At 47.1% G+C, this 18,408-nt stretch overlaps 1 protein-coding gene and 1 long non-coding RNA gene across 9 annotated transcripts in view; both read left to right on the top strand.

The window, feature by feature from the left end:
- Nucleotides 1–8,575, top strand: part of slc52a3-2a (solute carrier family 52 member 3-2a) — a 37,096-nt gene extending 28,521 nt beyond the window's left edge. For 6 of the 8 annotated variants that reach the window (XM_073055115.1, XM_073055116.1, XM_073055114.1 and 3 more), the window contains exons 3-4: nt 2,992–3,115; nt 7,764–8,574. In XM_073055115.1, coding sequence (XP_072911216.1) covers nt 2,992–3,115; nt 7,764–7,976 — 337 coding nt within the window. In that variant the 3' untranslated portion in view covers nt 7,977–8,574. Of the gene's footprint in view, nt 1–2,991; nt 3,116–7,763 lie in introns of all 8 variants that reach the window. The other 2 variants (XM_073055111.1, XM_073055112.1) reach the window with 1 other exon arrangement.
- A 23-nt stretch (nt 8,576–8,598) lies between these two features.
- LOC140732447 (uncharacterized) lies at nt 8,599–9,428 on the top strand. The gene is made up of 2 exons (XR_012100080.1): nt 8,599–8,632; nt 8,739–9,428. It is a non-coding gene; the product is annotated as an uncharacterized lncRNA (long non-coding RNA).
- Nucleotides 9,429–18,408: the final 8,980 nt, after the last annotated feature.

The following is an 18,408-nucleotide window of genomic DNA, read 5'->3' on the forward strand; positions in this document are numbered from 1 at the left end:
AGAGGTGTGGGGTAGGAGGGTGTGTGAAGCATAGGGAGGAAGAGGGAGGCCCGGATGGGGAGGAATAGGGTGTGTGAGGGGTGGCAGGAGGATGTAGAGAGTGGGGGCCGTGTAGAGGAGGCTGTGGTTTCTCACATTCTCTCCTCCCAGTTTCTCCTATCATCACACTCACCTTCCCCTTCATCTGGTCTCACCTTCCAGCTTGTACTCTTTCCTCTCCCCACCTTCTTATAATGGCTTTTTACCCCTTCCATTCAAGTCCTGATGAAGGGTCTTGGCCCAAAGTGTCGACTGTTTATTCCCCTCCATAGATGCTGCCTGACCCGTAGTGTCGATCTGGATTTCCAGCAATTGCTTGTGTTCATCAATACAGAACTGCAGCTCACTGCTGCCGGCTGGTGGCTGAGCCGCAGAACTGCAGGAGTCTGCTCCTGTCCCACACTACAGTACAGACTTTGGCCTACAATGTTGTGCGAAGTCTATTAAGCTAGTAATGAAAATGCCTGACTAAACAAATCGCTTATGGTTGCAAAATTTACATATCCTTCCAATGTCTTTCTTTTCATGCGCCGTTGAGCCTCTTGAATGTGTCTATTGTGTCTGCCTTCACCACCATTCCAGACACCCACAACTCCATGTGTTTCTACAAAAAAACGTGCGCGCACATCCCATTAGATCTTACACCCATCTCCTTAAATGCATGTCCCTCTTAAATTTTTTGACCCTGGGAAAAAAAAGATACTGATTGTGTATGCCCGTTTTTAAAGATTAGATGAAGATTAGCTTTATTTGTCACATGTACAATACATCAAAACATTGAAGCTTACAGAGAAATGCATTATTTGCATCAAATTATTTTAAATCAGTGATGATTTTGCTGGGGGCAGTCCACAAGTGTCTCCACACTGCTGGCGCCAACGTGGCATGCCCTTATTAACCCTTTATCTTATTAACCCTCTAATTTTATAAACCTCCTTAAGTCTTTACTCAGCCTCTACCACTGCAGAGAAAACAGCCCCAGCTTTTCCAGTTTATGCCCTCTAATCCAGGCAATGTCCTGGTAAACCTCTTTTGCACTCTCTCCAAAGTCTCCACAACTTTCCTGTAGTGTAGCTGCCAGAACTGTATACAATACTCCAGATGTGGCCTACCTAGAGTTTTATAAAGTTGCTACATGCAGCAACTCCCTGACTAATAAACTGAAGCATTCCACATGCTTTATTGATCATCCTGTATTAAACAGAATGAGGCAACCACTCATTCCTGCTTCCCACGTTCCCCCTGGGGCATTGAGTCGGGATGAGGGTGCCCACACTGACCATAAGACATTGAAACAGAATTAGGCCATTCAACCCATCAAGTCTGCTCTGCCATTCGATCATAGCTAATTTATTATCTGTATCAAACCCCATCCTCTTCCTTCTCCCTGTAACCTCTGACACTCTGACTAATCAAAAACCTATCAACCTCCACTTTCAATACACTCAATGACTTGGTCTCCACAGCCGTCTGTAGCAATGAATTCCACAGATTCACCACCTTCTGGTTAAAGAAATTCCTCCTCATCTCTGTTGTAAAGGTACATCCCTCTATTCTGAGGCTGTGCCATCTGACCCTAGACTGCCCCACTATAGGAACCATCCTCTCCATGTCTACTCTGTCTAGGCCTTTCAATGTTCGAAAAGTTTCAATAAGATCCCTAAGACCATAAGATATAGGATCAGAAGTAGGCCTTTCAGCCCATCGAGTCTGCTCCACCATTCAATCATGAGCTGATCCAATTCTTCCAGTCATCCCCACTCCCCTGCCTTCTCCCCATACTCTTTGATGCTCTGGCTAATCAAGAACCTATCTATCTCTACCTTAAATACACCCAATGACTTGGCCTCCACAGCCACTCGTGGCAACAAATTCCACAGATTTACCACCCTCTGACTAAAGTAATTTCTCTGCATCTCAGTTCTAAATGGGTACTGTTCAATCCTGAAGTCGTGCCCTCTTGTCTTAGACTCCCCTACCATGGGAAATAACTTTGCCATATCTAATCTCTTCAGGCCTTCTAACATTTGGAATGTTTCTATGAGATCTCCCTCTCATTCTCCTGAACTCCAGGGAATACAGCCCAAGAGCTGCCAGATATTCCTCATACGGTAACCCTTTCATTCCTGGAATCATTCTCATGAATCTTTTCCGAACCCTCTCCAATGTCAGTATATCCTTTCTAAATTAAGGAGCCCAAAACTGCACACAATACTCCAAGTGTGGTCTCACGAGTGCCTTATAGAGCCTCAATATCACATCCCTGCTCCTATATTCTATACCTCTAGAAATGAATGCCAACATTGGATTCACCTTCTTCACCACCGACTCAATCTGGAGGTTAACCTTTAGGGTATCTTGCACAAGGACTCCCAAGTCCCTTTGCATCTCTGCATTTTGAATTCTCTCCCCATCTAAATAATAGTCTGCCCATTTATTTCTTCCACCAAAGTGTATGACCATACACTTTCCAACATTGTATTTCATTTGTCACTTCTTTGCCCATTCCCTTAAACTACCTAAGTCTCTCTGTGGGCCCTTTGTTTCCTGAACACTACCTGCTCCTCCACCTATCTTTGTATCATTGGCAAATTTAGCCACAAATCCATTAATCCCATAGACCAAATCCCTCCCCATTCTTCTAAACTCCAATGAATACAGGCCCAAAGCCATCAAACTTTCTTCATACTTTAACCCTTTTGTTCCCCGATTCATTCTTGTGAACCTCATCTTGACTCTCTCCAATGCCAGCACATCCTTTCTTAGATAAGAGGCCGGAGACAGCTCACGATCCTCCAAGTGTGGTCTGGCCAATGTCTCAGAAAACCTCAGCATTGCATCTTAGTGAGCTGGGTCCAGTGGAGCTGCACTCATTGGCACCTCTCTGGGTTGGCTGGTTGGCCTGGGTACTTTGATGTTCCTCTAGTTGACCCTTTGTCTTTTCCTACCCAGGTCTCTAAAGTTGATGGCCTTCCTGACGGTTGGCGGCACAGCAGTGGGATCATACATCATGGGCATGGCCGTCCTGAGTCCTTGCCCATGGCTGGTCCACTCCAGGGCTGGCACTGCCCTCATTGTGAGTAAACATCTTCCTCATCCCCATACCCCACCAGCCCCTCAGTGATCTGTCTACCCTTGCTTCCTGGCCTCACCCTACTCCTGTCTATGTAGCTGACACCAGTTCTAGCCCACTCTACAGAGAGTGAGCCCCGATTCTGTTGAATCTATTTCCGATGATGTAGAGTAGCCTGGAAAGGCAAGAGATCCACTGAAAATCTTCCCACCAGATCCTGCAACACAGAAGCAGGCCCTTTGGTCCATGTAGTCCATGCTGACCAAGATTTCCATTTGCACTAATCCCACTTGTCTGCATTTGGCCAGTAACTCTCTCAACCTCCCTATCTGTGTGCTTGTCCAAATGTCTTATGTTGTTGTTACTCTACCTGCCTCAGCCAGCTCACCACAGCTACTGACCACCCTCTTGGTGACAAAGTTGCCCCTCAGATCCTCTTTAAATCTCTCCCCTCTCATCTAAAACTTATGCCTTAAGGCATAGAGGCAGAATTAGGCCATTTAGCCCAATGAGTCTGCTCTGACATTCAATTCTTTCTTTCCCCTCCTCAACCCCATTCCCCATCCTTCTCCCCATAACATTGATGCTGTGTTCAATCAAGAACCTATCAATCTCTGCCTTAAGTACACCCAGCGACTTGGATTCTAGCTGTATGTGGTAACAAATTCCACAAATTCACCACCCTTTGGCTAAAGAAATTTCCTCGCATCTTTGTTTTGGAAGGGCGTCCCCCTACTCTGAGGCTGTGCCCTCTTGTCCTAGACTCCCCCACCATGGGAAACATCCTTTCCATATCTACTCTGTTGAGGCCTTTCAACATTCGAAAGGTTTCAATGAGATCCCCCTTTATCCTTCTAAATTCCAGCGAGTACAGACCCGGAGCCATCAAATGTTCCTCGTATGATAACCCTTTCATTCCTGGAATCATCCTTGTGAACCTCTTCTGAACCCTCTCTAATGCCAGCACATCTCTTCTTAGATGAGGGGCTCAAAGCTGTTCACAATACTCAAGGTGAGGCCTCACCAGTGCCTTATCATCACAAACCAGATCTTGTATTCTAGACCTCTAGAAATTTCCTAATCTGTCTAAGTCTTTCTTCAGCCTATCTGTTTCATCAACACTACCTGCCCCTCCATCAGTCTTCGTATCGTTTGAAAACTTGGCAACAAAGCCATCATCTAAATCATTTATATACAGCATAAAAAGAAGTGGTTCCAACACTGACTCCTGCAAAACACCACTAGTCATTGGCAGCCAACCAGAAGAGGATCCTTTTATTCTCACTCGCTGCCTCCTACTACAGAAAGTAACTTTCCTGTAATACCATGGGTCTTAACTTGGTAAGCAGCCTCATGTGTGGCACCTTGTTAAAGGCCTTCTGAAAGTCCAAATATACAACATCCACTGCATCCCCTTTATCTATCCTACTTGTAATATCCTTGGTTCAACAGGCAAAATTTTCCCTTAAGAAAACCATGCTGACATTGTCCTATCTTGTCCTGTGTCACCAAGTACTCCATAACCTCATCCTTAACAATTGACTCCAGCGTCTTCCCACCACTGAGTTCAGGCTAACTGGTCTATAATTTCCTTTCTGCTGCCTTCCTCCTTTCTGAAAGAGTGGAGTGACATTTGCAGTTTTCCAGTCCTCTGGCACCTTGCCAGAGTCTAATGGTTTTTAAAAGATCATTACTAATGCCTCCACAATCTCTACCACTACCTCTTTCAGAACCCTCGTGTGCAGTTCATCTGGTCCAGGAGACTTACGTACCCTTAGGTCTTTCAGCACCTTTTCCCTTGTAAGTGTAACTGCAATCACTTCTCTTCCCTCACATCCTTCAATGTCTGGCACACTGTTCGTGTCTTCCACGGTGAAGACTGATGCAAAATACTCATTTAGTTCATCTGCCATCTCCAGCCTCATTTTCTAGCAGTCTTATATCCACTCTCATCTTTTCCCTTCTAATGATTCTTCTAGTTGCTCTCTGTAGGGTTTTTAAAGTTTCCCAGTCCTCCATCTTCCTGCTAATTTTTGCTTTGTTGTATGCCCTCTCTTTGGCTTTTACATTAGCTTTGACCTCCCTTGTCAGCCCCGGTTGTACTATTTTGCCATTTGACTTTTCCTTTGTTTTTGGAATACACAGAAATATAGAAAACCTACAGCACAATACAGGCCCTTCGGCCCACAAAGTTGTGCCGAACATGTCCCTACCTTAGAAATTACTAGACTTATCCAGAGCCCTCTATTTTTCTAAGCTCCATGTACCTATCCAAAAGTCTCTTAAAAGACCCTATCGTATCCATCTCCACCACCATCGCTGGCAGCCCATTCCATGCACTCACCACTCTCTGAGTAAAAAAACTTACCCCTGACATCTCCTCTGTACCTACTCCCAAGCACCTTAAACCTGTGCCCTCTTGTGGCAACCATTTCAGCCCTGGGAAAAAGCCCCTGTCTATCCAGACGGTCAATGCCTCTTAACTATCCTGCACATTGGTCATTTTTCCCAGAAACTCACGCCATTGCTGCTCTGCTGACATCCCCATCAGCAGCTTCTTCCAATTTACTTTGGCCATCTCCTCTCTCATACCACTGTAATCTCCCTTACTGCTATGTCAGACTTTACTTCCTCCATATCAAATTTCATGTTGCGGTCAATCACATTGTGATCAGTGCTATTGTGGGGAGGCCTGTATATAACAGCCATAAGGTTATTTTTACCCTTGCAGTTGCTTAACTCAAACCACAAGGATTCAACATCTTCTGATCCTATGTCACACCTTTCTAATGATTTGATGCCGTTCTTTACCAAAAGAGCCACGCCATTCCCTCAAACTACCTTCCCATCCCTCCGATACAACGTGTAACTTTGGACATTCTGCTCCCAACTACAACCATCCTTCAGCCACGATTCAGTGATGGCCACAACATCATACCTGGCAATCTAAAAGTGCAAAAAAAATCATCCACCTTATTTCTTAAACTCCATGCATTGAGATATAACACTTTGGTATTTAAAAGGGTTTAAAAGGGTATTTACTACCCTTTTTTATTCTGCATGCCTAATGCACTGATTCTCACCCTGCTGGCTAAAATTTTGACCTATCGTTTGCCTGCCCTTCCTGACAGTCTGACTGCACACTATCTTTGTTCTTTTACCATCCGTCCTACCCTGGGTCCTTTCACTCTAGTTCCCACCCCTGCCAAATTAGTTTAAACCCTCCCCAAGCCTACCCACGAAAATATTGGTCCCCCTCGGGTTCAGGTGCAACCCGTCACTTTTGTACAGATCATACCTCCCCCCAGAAGAGATCCCAATGTTCCAAGAACCTGAAGCCCTGCCCCCTGCACCAGATTCTCAGCCACGTATTAATCTGCCAGATCACCCTGTTTCTACCCTCACTGGCACGTGGCACAGGCAGCAACCCAGAAATTTCAATCAAAGGAGGCCCTGCTTCTCAGTTCTCTAAACTCTCTCTTGCAGGACCTCATTGTTTTCCCTTCCTATGTCATTTGTAGCAGTCTGTACCGATATATCTGGCTGCTCTCTAAAATGCTGCGGACGCATCTGAGACGTCCCTGACCCTGACACCTGGGAGGCAACATACCATCCTGCTGTCCCGTTCACCTCCACAGAATCTCCCTTCTGCACCACGGACCCGTACTCAGCGCCAGTAACCTGGTCTCCGTGGCATTCTAGCCTGAAATGTCGACTGTTTATTCCCCTCCATAAGTGCTGCCTGAACTGTTGAGTTCCTCCAGCATTTTGTGTGTTACTCTGGATTTCCAGCATCTGCAGAATGTCTTATCTGTATGATTTGCTGCCCACGAGTTCTTGATTCCCCAATCCTGAGAAAAGGTCTGTGGGCATTCAACTTTCCTATGCTCTTCCTACTGCCCATTACACTGCTGGCAATGAAGGTCCTCCATCCCTGCTGGTGTTCATCGCATCTGATCCCCCGAACCCGGTGGACGGTGGACTACTCTTAGCCCGGCCTCTACCCTTTGACCCGTTTGGCATGGATGACCCTACCAAGAGGCAAAGCAGAAAGGCCTGACTCCAGCCAGCATCGCTCTCCGGGTCATCGAGGCACAGAAGCTTCCAAACCACAGCAAGGTTGTGGCTCCCTTGGAGGCATCTATACTCCTTGTGATGTTATACACCCCTGTAAGGTCACCGGTCAGTCTCCCACGCTCCGAGGAATAAAATCTCAACCTGCCCAACCTTTCTCAATAACTGAAGTCCTTGAGACCTGGCAAGGTCTGTGCCAACATGGCATGGCCAGGGATTAAGAAGCTGTACATCTTTGGGATGTGGGAGGACACTGGGGCAGCCGGAAGAAATCCACACGGCCACGGATTATACAAACTTCTAACAGGCCGCGGCAGGAATTGAACCCTGTTCACTGGCGTTGAAATAGTCCTATGCTAACCACTACAGTCCCGTGTCCAGTCCCAGTTCCCGTGACAGAGGAAATTCAGTGCATCTGGTCTAATCATCCTTTTCTCTCTCTCTCTCTCCCCCTTTTCCTTGTCCTCTCACTCCCTCTCCCTTCCCGTCTTTCTCCCCCCTCCACTCCCCTTCCCCCTCCCCCTCCCCTCCTCCTCCCCCTCACTCTCTCCCTCTCCTCCTGTTCTCTCCCCGCCAGGTGCTATCCTGGGTGGTGTTCGTGGGGACCCTGTCCTACGTGAAGGTGATAATCGGGCTGATCTTGCGGGACGAGGGCCACGCTGCCCTGGTGTGGTGCGGTGTCGTGGTGCAGATCGGTTCCGCGCTTGGCGCTCTCACCATGTTCCCGCTGGTCAGCGTCTACAGCCTCTTTCGTGCCGGAGACCCCTGTAACACGCAGTGCCCAGCCTGAGCCAAGAGCCAGCGGACAAGGGCGGGGGGGGGGGGGGTCACAGGGAGCAACGACACGGTAACAGCGGACCCCCTCAGCGAGCTGACCCTGGCGGTCACTCCTCTCCCCAGATCCACCAGTTACAGGGGAAATGGGCAGGAGATTCAGTGGGGTTACCCTGAGGGGAGGGCAGGCAGATGGACGTAGCGAGTAGTTGGCAGTGCGGGAGACGGCCCAGTCCGGAGAGAAGACGCCATCTCATTCGTTCTATCCTCCTCCCACCTCTGCCCAGCCCAGCGCCGGTGGTCAGTGTAGCCGAGCAGCGCAGTCATTTCCGTCCCCGTGATGGGCATTGGAAAGCTGACGAGATCTGGCCGGGAGGAGTCTGTGTGGATAGCAGTGTGTCTGTCTGTATGCATGTGTGTGTTTGGGGGTGTCTTTGTGTCTGTCTGTCTGTCTATATGCATGTGCATTGGTCAGGGTGTATGTGGGGGAATGAAATGGTGTGTGTGTGTGTGTGTGTGTGTGTGTGTGTGTGTGTGTGTGTGTGTGTGTGTGTGTGTGTGTGTGTGTGTGTGTGTGTGTGTGTAGGTGTGTGTGTGGTGTGTGTGTGTGTGTGTGTGTGTAGGTGTGTGTGTGTGTGTGTGTGTGTGTGTGTAGGTGTGTGTGGTGTGTGTGTGTGTGGTGTGTGTGTGTGTGTGTGTGTGTGTGTGTGTGTGTGTGTGTGTGTGTGTGTGTGTGTGTGTGTAGGTGTGTGTGGTGTGTGTGTGTGTGTGTGTGTAGGTGTGTGTGTGGGTGGGTGGGTGAAGTGACGGGCCAGTCTGCACCTCGTTCATGTTCTGTCTCCCCTGATTCCCCATCAGAGGTGCCACCAATACTTCAGAACAAAATGTCTCAGCTCTGCCACTGGCCCTAGGTGACAGGTGGGCTTATCAAAGGCCAGGCCATTCAGCCCATCGAGTCAGTTCTGGGTCCCTGCCTTTGGCGCTCCTTGGACTGGTTCATGTACATGGTGGACGCCCGTCGCATTGGAGTATGTGGAGAGAATGCAATTTGGTTGGAGTACACACTCTGGGACAACTGTGCCCAAAGATGCTAAACATGGAGTCCACTCCACCAAGACCAAAGATTCTTTATATAAGCACAGATTACTGGCTGATCTGTACCTTCGTGGCACCGCTCCAACCAGCTGCTCCGGTTAGTACTGTCACTGCTGGAATCGGGCTGGTCCCTCTCGTCAGTGCTGCTCCGGATCCGGTATTCACTCAGCGTAACAACAATCGGCAGTCATGCCACTCAGACACTTGGGCTAGATTATTATTTTTCTGTGCTGTGTGCTGTTGGTAGTGTGTCTTACACCTTGGCCCCGGAAGAACGCTGTTTCGTTTGGCCGTATTCATGTATGGTTAAGTGATAATTAAACTTGAAATAAAGTTTCTCATCTTGCTGACTGGAATTGAAGACTGAGAAAAAGTATTGGTTGGCGGTAATTTGTGTACGTGTCTTGTGTGTGGAGTGGCTGTTGTGTTCAACTCACACTTCTGAAGATACCTCTGCCTAGGTTGAGTACAGGAGATGGGATGTTGTGTTGAAGTTGTATAAGATGTTGGTGAGGCCTAATTTGGAGTATTGGGTGTAGTTCTGGTCACCTCCCTACAGGGACAGATAGCAAAAAGATTGAAGGAGTATAGAAACATTTTTCAAGGGTGCAGCTGTGGCTTCAGGACATGGCGTTCTGCATAAGTATGTTCCATTGAGGCAGGGAAAGGATGGTAGAGTTAACAATCTTCTCCAACAACTTCCCCACCACTGAAGACAGAGTTATAGGGAAAGATTGAAAAGGAAAGGATTTTATTCCCTGGAGTGCAAGAGAATGAGGGGAGATTTGATAGGGGTATACAAAATTATGAGTGGTATAGTTAGGGTAAGTACAAACAGGCTTTTTCCACTCAGTTTGCCTGGGAGTACGACTCTGTCTAGGTGCAGGTGGATTGGACAAGGAAGAGTAATAGCTTGGCACAGAATAGATGGGCCAAAGGGCCTGCTTTTGTGCTGTACATAGAACATAGAAATCTACAGCACATTACAGGCCCTTCAGCCCACAATGTTGTGCCAACCATCTAACCTACAGTACTCTAGAAACTGCCTTGAATTCCCCTAGCGCATTGCCCTCTATTTTTCCAAGCTCCATGTGCCTGAGGCTCTTTAAAGACCCTATGTCCCTGAACATTTGCCACATTTCTGCCGTACATTTCCCTGAGAACATCTGCTCCCAATTCATGCTCCCAGGTTCCTGCCTGACAGCATCATATTTCTCCCATCCCAATTAAATGTTTTCCCAAATTGTGTGTTCCTATCTTTCTCCAGTGTTGGGTGATAGAGTTGTGATCACTACCTCCAAAACGCTCTCCCACTGACCAGGTTCATTTTCCAATACCAGATCAAGTACAGCCTCTCCTCTAGTTGGCTTATCTACATATTGTGTCGGGAAACCTTCCTACACACCTAACAGACCCCACCCCATTTAAACAAACCCCTTGTGCTAAGGAGATGCCAATCAACATAAGGAAAGTTAAAATCTCCCATCACAACAACCCTATCATGATTGCACCATTCCAGAATCTGCCTCCAAATCTGCTCCTCGATGTTCCTGTTACGACTGGGGGGTGTCTATAAAAAGCACCCAGTAGAGATATTGCCCCTTTCCTGTTTCTGACTTCCACCCACACTGACTCAGTAGACAATCCCTCCATGACATCCTCCTTTTCTGCAGCCGTGAAACTATCCCTAATTAGCAATGCCATTCCCCCACCTCCTCTGCTCCCTCTCTGTTCTTTCTGAAGCATCTAAAGCCTGGCACACTCAGCAGCCATTCCTGTCCTTGAGACATCCAAGTCTCTGTAATTACCACAACGTCATAGTTCCACGTATTGATACATGCTCTAAGCTCATCTGCCTTGTTTATGATACTTCTTGCATTAAAATAGACACATCTCAAACCGTCAGGCTGAGTGCATCTTTGTGCTAACATCTGCTGATCCTTCCTCACAGACACCCTACAAGCTGACTCTACTTGTGCTCCAACCTCCCCATCCTCTGCCACTTCACTTCAGTTCCCACTCCCCTGCAACTCTAGTTTAAACCCTCCCCAGTAGCCTTAGCAAACCTCCCCGCCAGGATATTGGTCCCCCTCGGATTCAAGTGCAACCCGTCCTTCTGAATCCCTGCCCCCTGCTCCAATCCCTCAGTCACACATTTATCCTCCAGCTCACCCTATTCCTATACTCACTGTTGTGTGACACAGGCGGTAATCCCGAGATTACTACGTTTGAGGTCCTGCTTCTCAACTTCCTTCCTAACTCCTTGTAGTCTGTTTTCAGGACTTCCTACCTTTTTCTACCTATGTTGTTGGTATCAGTATGTACCATGACCTCTGGCTGTACTCCTTCCCATTTCAGGATATTGTGGACGTGATCAGAAACATGAACCCTGGCACCTGGGAGGCAAACTACCATCTTTGTTTCTTTTTCGCATCCACAGAATCACCTATCTATTCCTTTAACTATTGAATCCCCTATCACTGCTGCCATCATCTTCCTTTCCCTGCCCTTCTGAGCCAAAGGGCCAGACTCTGTGCCAGAGGCACGGCCACCGTTGCTTCCTCCCGGTAGGTCGTCCCTCCCAACAGCACTCAAAATGGAGTACTTATTGTTAAGGGGGACAGCCACAGGGGTACTCTCCACTACCTGATGCCCTCCCTTCCTTCTCCTGACAGTCACCCACTTACCTGTCTCCTGTGGCCCCGGGGTGACTACCTGCCTGTAACTCCTTTCTATCACCTCCTCAGTCTCCCTAACAAGTGGAAGGTCATCGAGCTGCAGCTCCAGTTCCCTAGCACTGTCTCTAAGGAGCTGCAGCTCGATGCACCTGGTGCAGATGTGGCCATCAGAGTGGCTGGGAGTCTCCCGGATATCCCACATCTGACACGCAGAACAGAACACCGGCCTTGCAGTCGTACCCCCTGTTCTAATGCGCCGAGCCCCGCAAAACGCTCCTTTTTTAAACTCCTTTCCCCGTCCTGTGCGAAACTCACTCTCTCTTCGAATTGATTGGTCCACCGCTAATGCGGGATCGCTGTAATGCTCTATGATTATATAAATAGAGGTCATAGGTTAAGGGGGAAGCTGAAATATTTAAGGGATACCTGAGGGCAAATTTCTTCACTCTGAGGGTGGTGAGAGTGTGGAATGAGTTGCCAGTAGAGGTGATGGATGTGGGTCCAATTGCAATAGTTAAGAGAAGTTTGGATAAGTATATGGATGGGAGGGCTATGGTCCAGGTGTGGGTCAATGATGCTCGACAAAAGATCAGACTGGTATTGACTAGGTGGGCCGAAAACTGTTTTTCTGTGCTGTGATGTTCATTGGCACCCAGGGATCGCTGTGTCAGGCCATGCTCTCATGGTTACCAGTGGAACAGGCCCAGTTCACTATCAGACCATAAGACATAGGAACAGAATTAGGCCATTTGACCCATCGAGTCTGCTCCACCCCTTCATCATGGCTGATCCTTTTTTTCTATCTCTTCCTCAACCATGTCCAATGAAGAGGCTATGGGAGGCCTTAAATACACCCAAAGACCTGGCCTCCACAGTTGCATGTGGCAACAAATTCCACAAATTCACCACCCTCTGGCTAAAGAAATTTCTCAGCATCTCTGTTTTGAAAGGGCGTCCCTCTTTCCTGAGGCTGTGCCCTCTAGTCTTAGACTCTCCCACCATGGGAAACATCCTTTCCACATCTACTCTGTCTAGGTATTTCAACATTCGAAAGGTTTCAATGAGATCTCCCCTCATCCTGTTGAATTTCGGTGAGTACAGACCCAGGGCCATCGTATGATAATCCTTTCATTCCTGGAATAATCCTTGTGAACCTCCTCTGGACCCTCTCCCATGCCAGCACATCTTTTCTAAGCTGGTGGGCCCAAAACTGTTCACAATACTCAAGGTGAGGCCTCACCAGTGCCTTATAAAGCCTCAGCATCACATCCTTGCTCTTGTATTCTAGACCTCTTGAAATGAATGCTAACATGGCATTTGCCTTCCTCACCACCAACTCAACCTGCAAGTTAACCTTCAGTGAGTTCTGCACAAGGACTCCCAAGTCCCTTTGCATCTCAGATTCACATTGTTGCCCCAGGGTCTGTCTTGCGCGTGTACACACACACACACACACAGACACACACACACACACACACACACACACACACACACACACAGACACACACACACACGCACACACACACGTCAAGCACGTCCCGCATCCAAGTGATGTCATGAGCCACACACCCACCCGATTGCGATGTGGGCTACACAGTCATTCACTTGACTGAGTCATGGGGCAGATGAGACTGAGGGGTTCAGGGGCACACTTGGCAACACAGGTAGGGTAGGGCAACAAAGGGCACATTTGGCACGCTGACCTTCAATAGCCAGAACACTGAGTTTAACATTCAGCACATCATTCGTGAGGCCTCAATTAGAGCATTAGACCATAAGACATAGGAGCAAAATTAGGCCATTCAGCCCATCATATTCTGGTTGCCTAGCTATAGGAAAGATGTCATTAAGCTAGAAAGAGTGCAGAAAACATTTCTTTAACCAGAGGGTCATGAATCTGTGGAACTCATTGCCATCACTCATGGTGATCATCATTGGGTGTATATAAAGCGGAGATTGATAAGTTTTTGATTGGTAAAGGCTTCAAAGGTTATGGGCAGAAAGCAGGAGAATGAGGTTGAGAGGGGAAGTAAATCAGACATGATGGAGCAGACTCAATGGGCCCAATGGCCTAATCTGCTCCTATGTTTTATGGTCTTAAAATATTCACTAGGATGCTTCTGAGACTGGATGGCTTGAGTTCTGAGGGGAGACTGGACATGTTGTGACTGTTTGTGGGTTTCAGAAGCTGAGGGGTGATCTGATTCACTCACTCTGAGTAACCGAGCACTACAGCTGAGAAACAGGCCCTTTGGCCCATCTAGTCCGTGCTGAATTGTTATTCTTCCTAGTCCCTTCGACCCGCACCGCAAACATTGCCCTCCATATCCCTCCCATCCATATATTTATCCAAATTTCTCTTAAAGGCTGAAGTCAAACCTACAGCCACCACATCTGCTGACAGCTTATTCCACACCCACACCACCTTCATAATGCAGATATTGCCCCTCAGGTTCTCAGAGAAACATAGAAAACCTACAGCACGATACAGGCCCTTTGGTCCACAAAGTTGTGCTGAATATGTCCTTACCTTAGAAATTACTAGGCTTACCTATAGCCCTCTATTTTTCTAAGCTCCATGTACCTATCCAAAAGTCTCCTAAAAGACCCTATTGTATCTGCCTCCACCACCATTGCCGGCAGCCCATTCCACGCACTCACCACTCTCTGCGTAAAAATCTTACCCCTGACATCTCCTTTGTACCTACTCCCCAGCACCTTAAACCGGTGTCCTCTTGTGGCAGCCATTTGAGCCCTGGGGAAAAGCCTCTGATTTTCCACATGATCAATGCCTCTCAGCATCTTACACACCTCTATCAGGTCACCTCTCATTCTCCGTCGCTTCAAGGAGAAAAGGCCGAGTTCACTCAACTTCTCTTCTTAATGCATGCTCCCCAATCCAGGCAACATCCTTGTAAATCTCCTCTGCACCCTTTCTATGGTTTCCACATCCTTCCTGTAGTCAGGCGACCAGAACTGAGCACAGTATTCCAAGTGGGGTCTGACCAGGGTCCTATATAGCTGCAACATTACCTCTTGGCTCCTAAATTCAATTCCACAATTGATGAAGGCCAATACACCGTATGCCTTCTTAACCACAGAATCAACCTGCTCAGCTGCTTTGAACATCCTATGGACTCGGACTCCAAGATCCCTCTGATCCTCCACACTGCCAAGAGTCTTACCATTAATACTATATTCTGCCATCATATTTGACCTACCAAAATGAACCACTTCACACTTATCTGGGTTGAACTCCATCTGCCACTTCTCAGCCCAGTTCTGCATCCAATCACTATCATGCTGTAACCTCTGACAGCCCTCCAGACTATCCACAACACCCCCAACTTTTGTGTTATCATCAAACTTACTAACCCAACCCTTCTACTTCCTCATCCAGCTTATTTATAAAATTTACAAAGAGGAGGGGTCCCAGAACAGATCCCTGCAGAACATCACTGGTCACTGGTCCATGCAGAATATGAACCATCTACAACCACCCTTTGCCTTCTGTAGGCAAGCCAGTTCTGGATCCACAAATCAAGGTCTCCTTGGAACCCATGTGTCATTACTTACTGAACGAGCCTTTTCAAATGCCTTCCTGAAATCCATGTACACTACATCCACTGCTCTACCTTCATCAATGTGTTTTGTTACATCCTCAAAGAATTCAATCAGGTTCATAATGCATGACCTGCCCTTGACAAAGCCATGCTGACAATCCCTAATCAGATTATGTCTCTCCAAATGCTCATAAATCCTGCCTCTCAGGATCTTCTCCAACAACTTGCCCACACTGAAGTAAGACTCACTGGTCTGTAACTTCCAGGGTTATCTCTACTCCCTTTCTTCTACAGGGGAACAACGTTTGCAACCTTCCAATCCTCTGGTTCTTCTCCTGTCCATATTAATGATACAAATATCATCAAAAGAGGTTCAGCAATCTCCTCCTTCGCTTCCACAGTAGCCTAGGGTATATCTTGGAGTGTCCCGATGACTTATCTAACTTAATACCTTGTCTCTTTATTCCATTGCAAAACTAATACATGTGACTCATGCTTCATCCTATCAATGTACCGCTGTAACCTCTGACAGCTCTCCACGCTATCCACAACACTCCCAACCTTTGTGTCATCAGCAAACTTACTAACCCATTCCTCCACTTCCTCATCCAGGTCATTTATAAAAATCAGGAAGAGTAAGGGTCCCAGAACAGATCCCTGAGGCATACCACTGGTCACCGACCTCCATGCAGAATATGACCGGTCTACAACCACTCTTTGCCTTCTGTGGGCAAACCAGTTCTGGATCCACAAAGCAATGTCCCCTTGGATCCCATGCGTCCTTACTTTCTCAATAAGCCTTGCATGGGGTATCTTATCAAATGCCTTGCTGAAATCCAGATACACTACATCTACTGCTCTTCCTTCATCAATGTGTTTAGTTACATCCTCAGAAAATTCAATCAGGCTCGTAAGGCACGACCTGCCCTTGACAAAGCCATGCTGACAATTCCTAATCATATTATACCTCTCCAAATGTTCATAAATCCTGCCCCTTAGGATCTTCTCCATTAACTTACCAACCACTGAAATAAGATTCACTGGTCTATAATTTCCTGGGCTATCTCTACTCGCTTTCTTGAATAAGGGAACAATATCCGCAACCTTCCAATCTTCCGGTACCTCTCTCATTCCCATTGATGATGCAAAGATCATCACCATAGGCTCAGCAATCTCCTCCCTCGCCTCCCACAGTAGCCTGGGGTACATCTCATCCGGTCCCGGCGACTTATCCAACTTGATGCTTTCCAAAAGCTCCAGCACATCCTCTTTCTTAATATCTACATGTTCAAGCTTTTCAATCTGCTGCAAGTCATCACTACAATCACCAAGATCCTTTTCCATAGTGAATACAGAAGTAAAGTATTCATTAAGTACCTCTGCTATTTCCTCCGGTTCCATACACACTTTCCTACTGTCACACTTGATAGGTCCTATTCTTTCATGTCTTATCCGCTTGCTCTTCACATACTTGTAGAATGCCTTGGCGTTTTCCTTAATCCTGCCCGCCAAGGCTTTCTCATGGCCCCTTCTGGCTCTCCTAATTTCCTTCTTAGGCTCCTTCCTGTTAGCCTTATAATCTTCTAGATCTCTAACATTACCTAGCTCTCTGAACCTTTTGTAAGCTTTTCTTTTCTTCTTGACTAGATTTATTACAGCCTTTGTACACCACAGTTCCTGTACCCTACCATAACTTCCGTCTCATGGAACGTACCTATGCAGAACGCCACACAAATATCCCCTGAATATTTGCCACATTTCTTCTGTACCTTTCCCTGAGAACATCTCTTCCCAATTTAAGCTGCCAATTTCCTGCCTGATAGCCTCATAATTCCCCTTACTCCAATTAAACGCTTTTCTAACTTGTTTGTTCCTATCTCTTTCCAATGCTATTGTAAAGGAGATAGAATTGTGATAGCTATCTCCAAAATGTTCTCCCACTGAGAGATCTGACACCTGACCAGGTTCATTTCCCAATACCAGATCAAGTACAGCCTCTCCTCTTGTAGGCTTATCTACATTTTGTGTCAAGAAACCTTCCTGAACACACCTAACAAACTTCACCCCATCTAAACCCCTTACTCTACGGATATGCCAATCGATATTTGGGAAATTAAAATCTCCTACCACGACAACTCTGTTATTATTACACCTTTCCAGGATCTGTTTCCCTATCTGCTCCTTGATATCCCCGTTATTATCAGGCAGCCTACAAAAAACACTCAGTAGAGTTATTGACCCCTTCCTGTTCCTAATCTCCACCCACAGAGACTCCATAGATAATCCCTCCATGACATCCACCTTTTCTGCAGCCGTGACACTATCTTTGATCAACAGTGCCACGCCCCCACCTCTTTTGCCTCCCTCCCTGTCCTTTCTGAAACTTTAAAACCTGGCACTTGAAGTAAACATTTCTGTCCCTGAGCCATCCAAGTCTCTGTAATGGCCACCACATCATACCTCCAAGTACTGATCCACACCCTAAGCTCATCCACTTTGTTCACAATACTCCTTGCATTAAAATAGACACATCTCACACCTTCAGTCTGAGTGCGTCCCTTCTCTATCACCTGCCTATCCTTCCTCACACACTGTCTCCAAGCTTTCTCTATTTGTGAGCCAACCGCTTCTTCACCAGTCTCTTCAGTTCAGTTCCTACCCCCCAACAATTTTAGTTTAAACTCTCACCAACAGCCTTAGCAAACCTCTCCGCCAGGATATTGGTCCCCCTGGGATTCAAGTGCAACCCGTCCTTTTTGTACAGGTCACACCTGCCCCAAAAGAGGTCCCAATGATCCAGAAATCTGAATCCCTGCTCCCTGCTCCAATCCCTCAGCCACGCATTTATCCTCCACCTCATTCTATTCCTATTCTCACTGTCACGTGGCACAGGCAGTAATCCTGAGATTACTACCTTTGAGGTCCTGCTTCTCAACTTCCTTCCTAACTCCCTGTAGTCTGTTTTCAGGACCTCTTCCCTTTTCCTACCTATGTCATTGGCACCAATAGGTACCACGACCTCCGGCTTTTCTCCCCCCCACTGCAGGATATTGTGGATATTCTCCTTAAAGATTTCACCTTTCACCCTCTTGTTGAGGTCACATTCAACCTT

The sequence above is a fragment of the Hemitrygon akajei genome, chromosome 8 (assembly GCF_048418815.1).
Source record: "Hemitrygon akajei chromosome 8, sHemAka1.3, whole genome shotgun sequence".
In the NCBI taxonomy this organism is placed as follows: Eukaryota; Metazoa; Chordata; class Chondrichthyes; order Myliobatiformes; family Dasyatidae; genus Hemitrygon; species Hemitrygon akajei.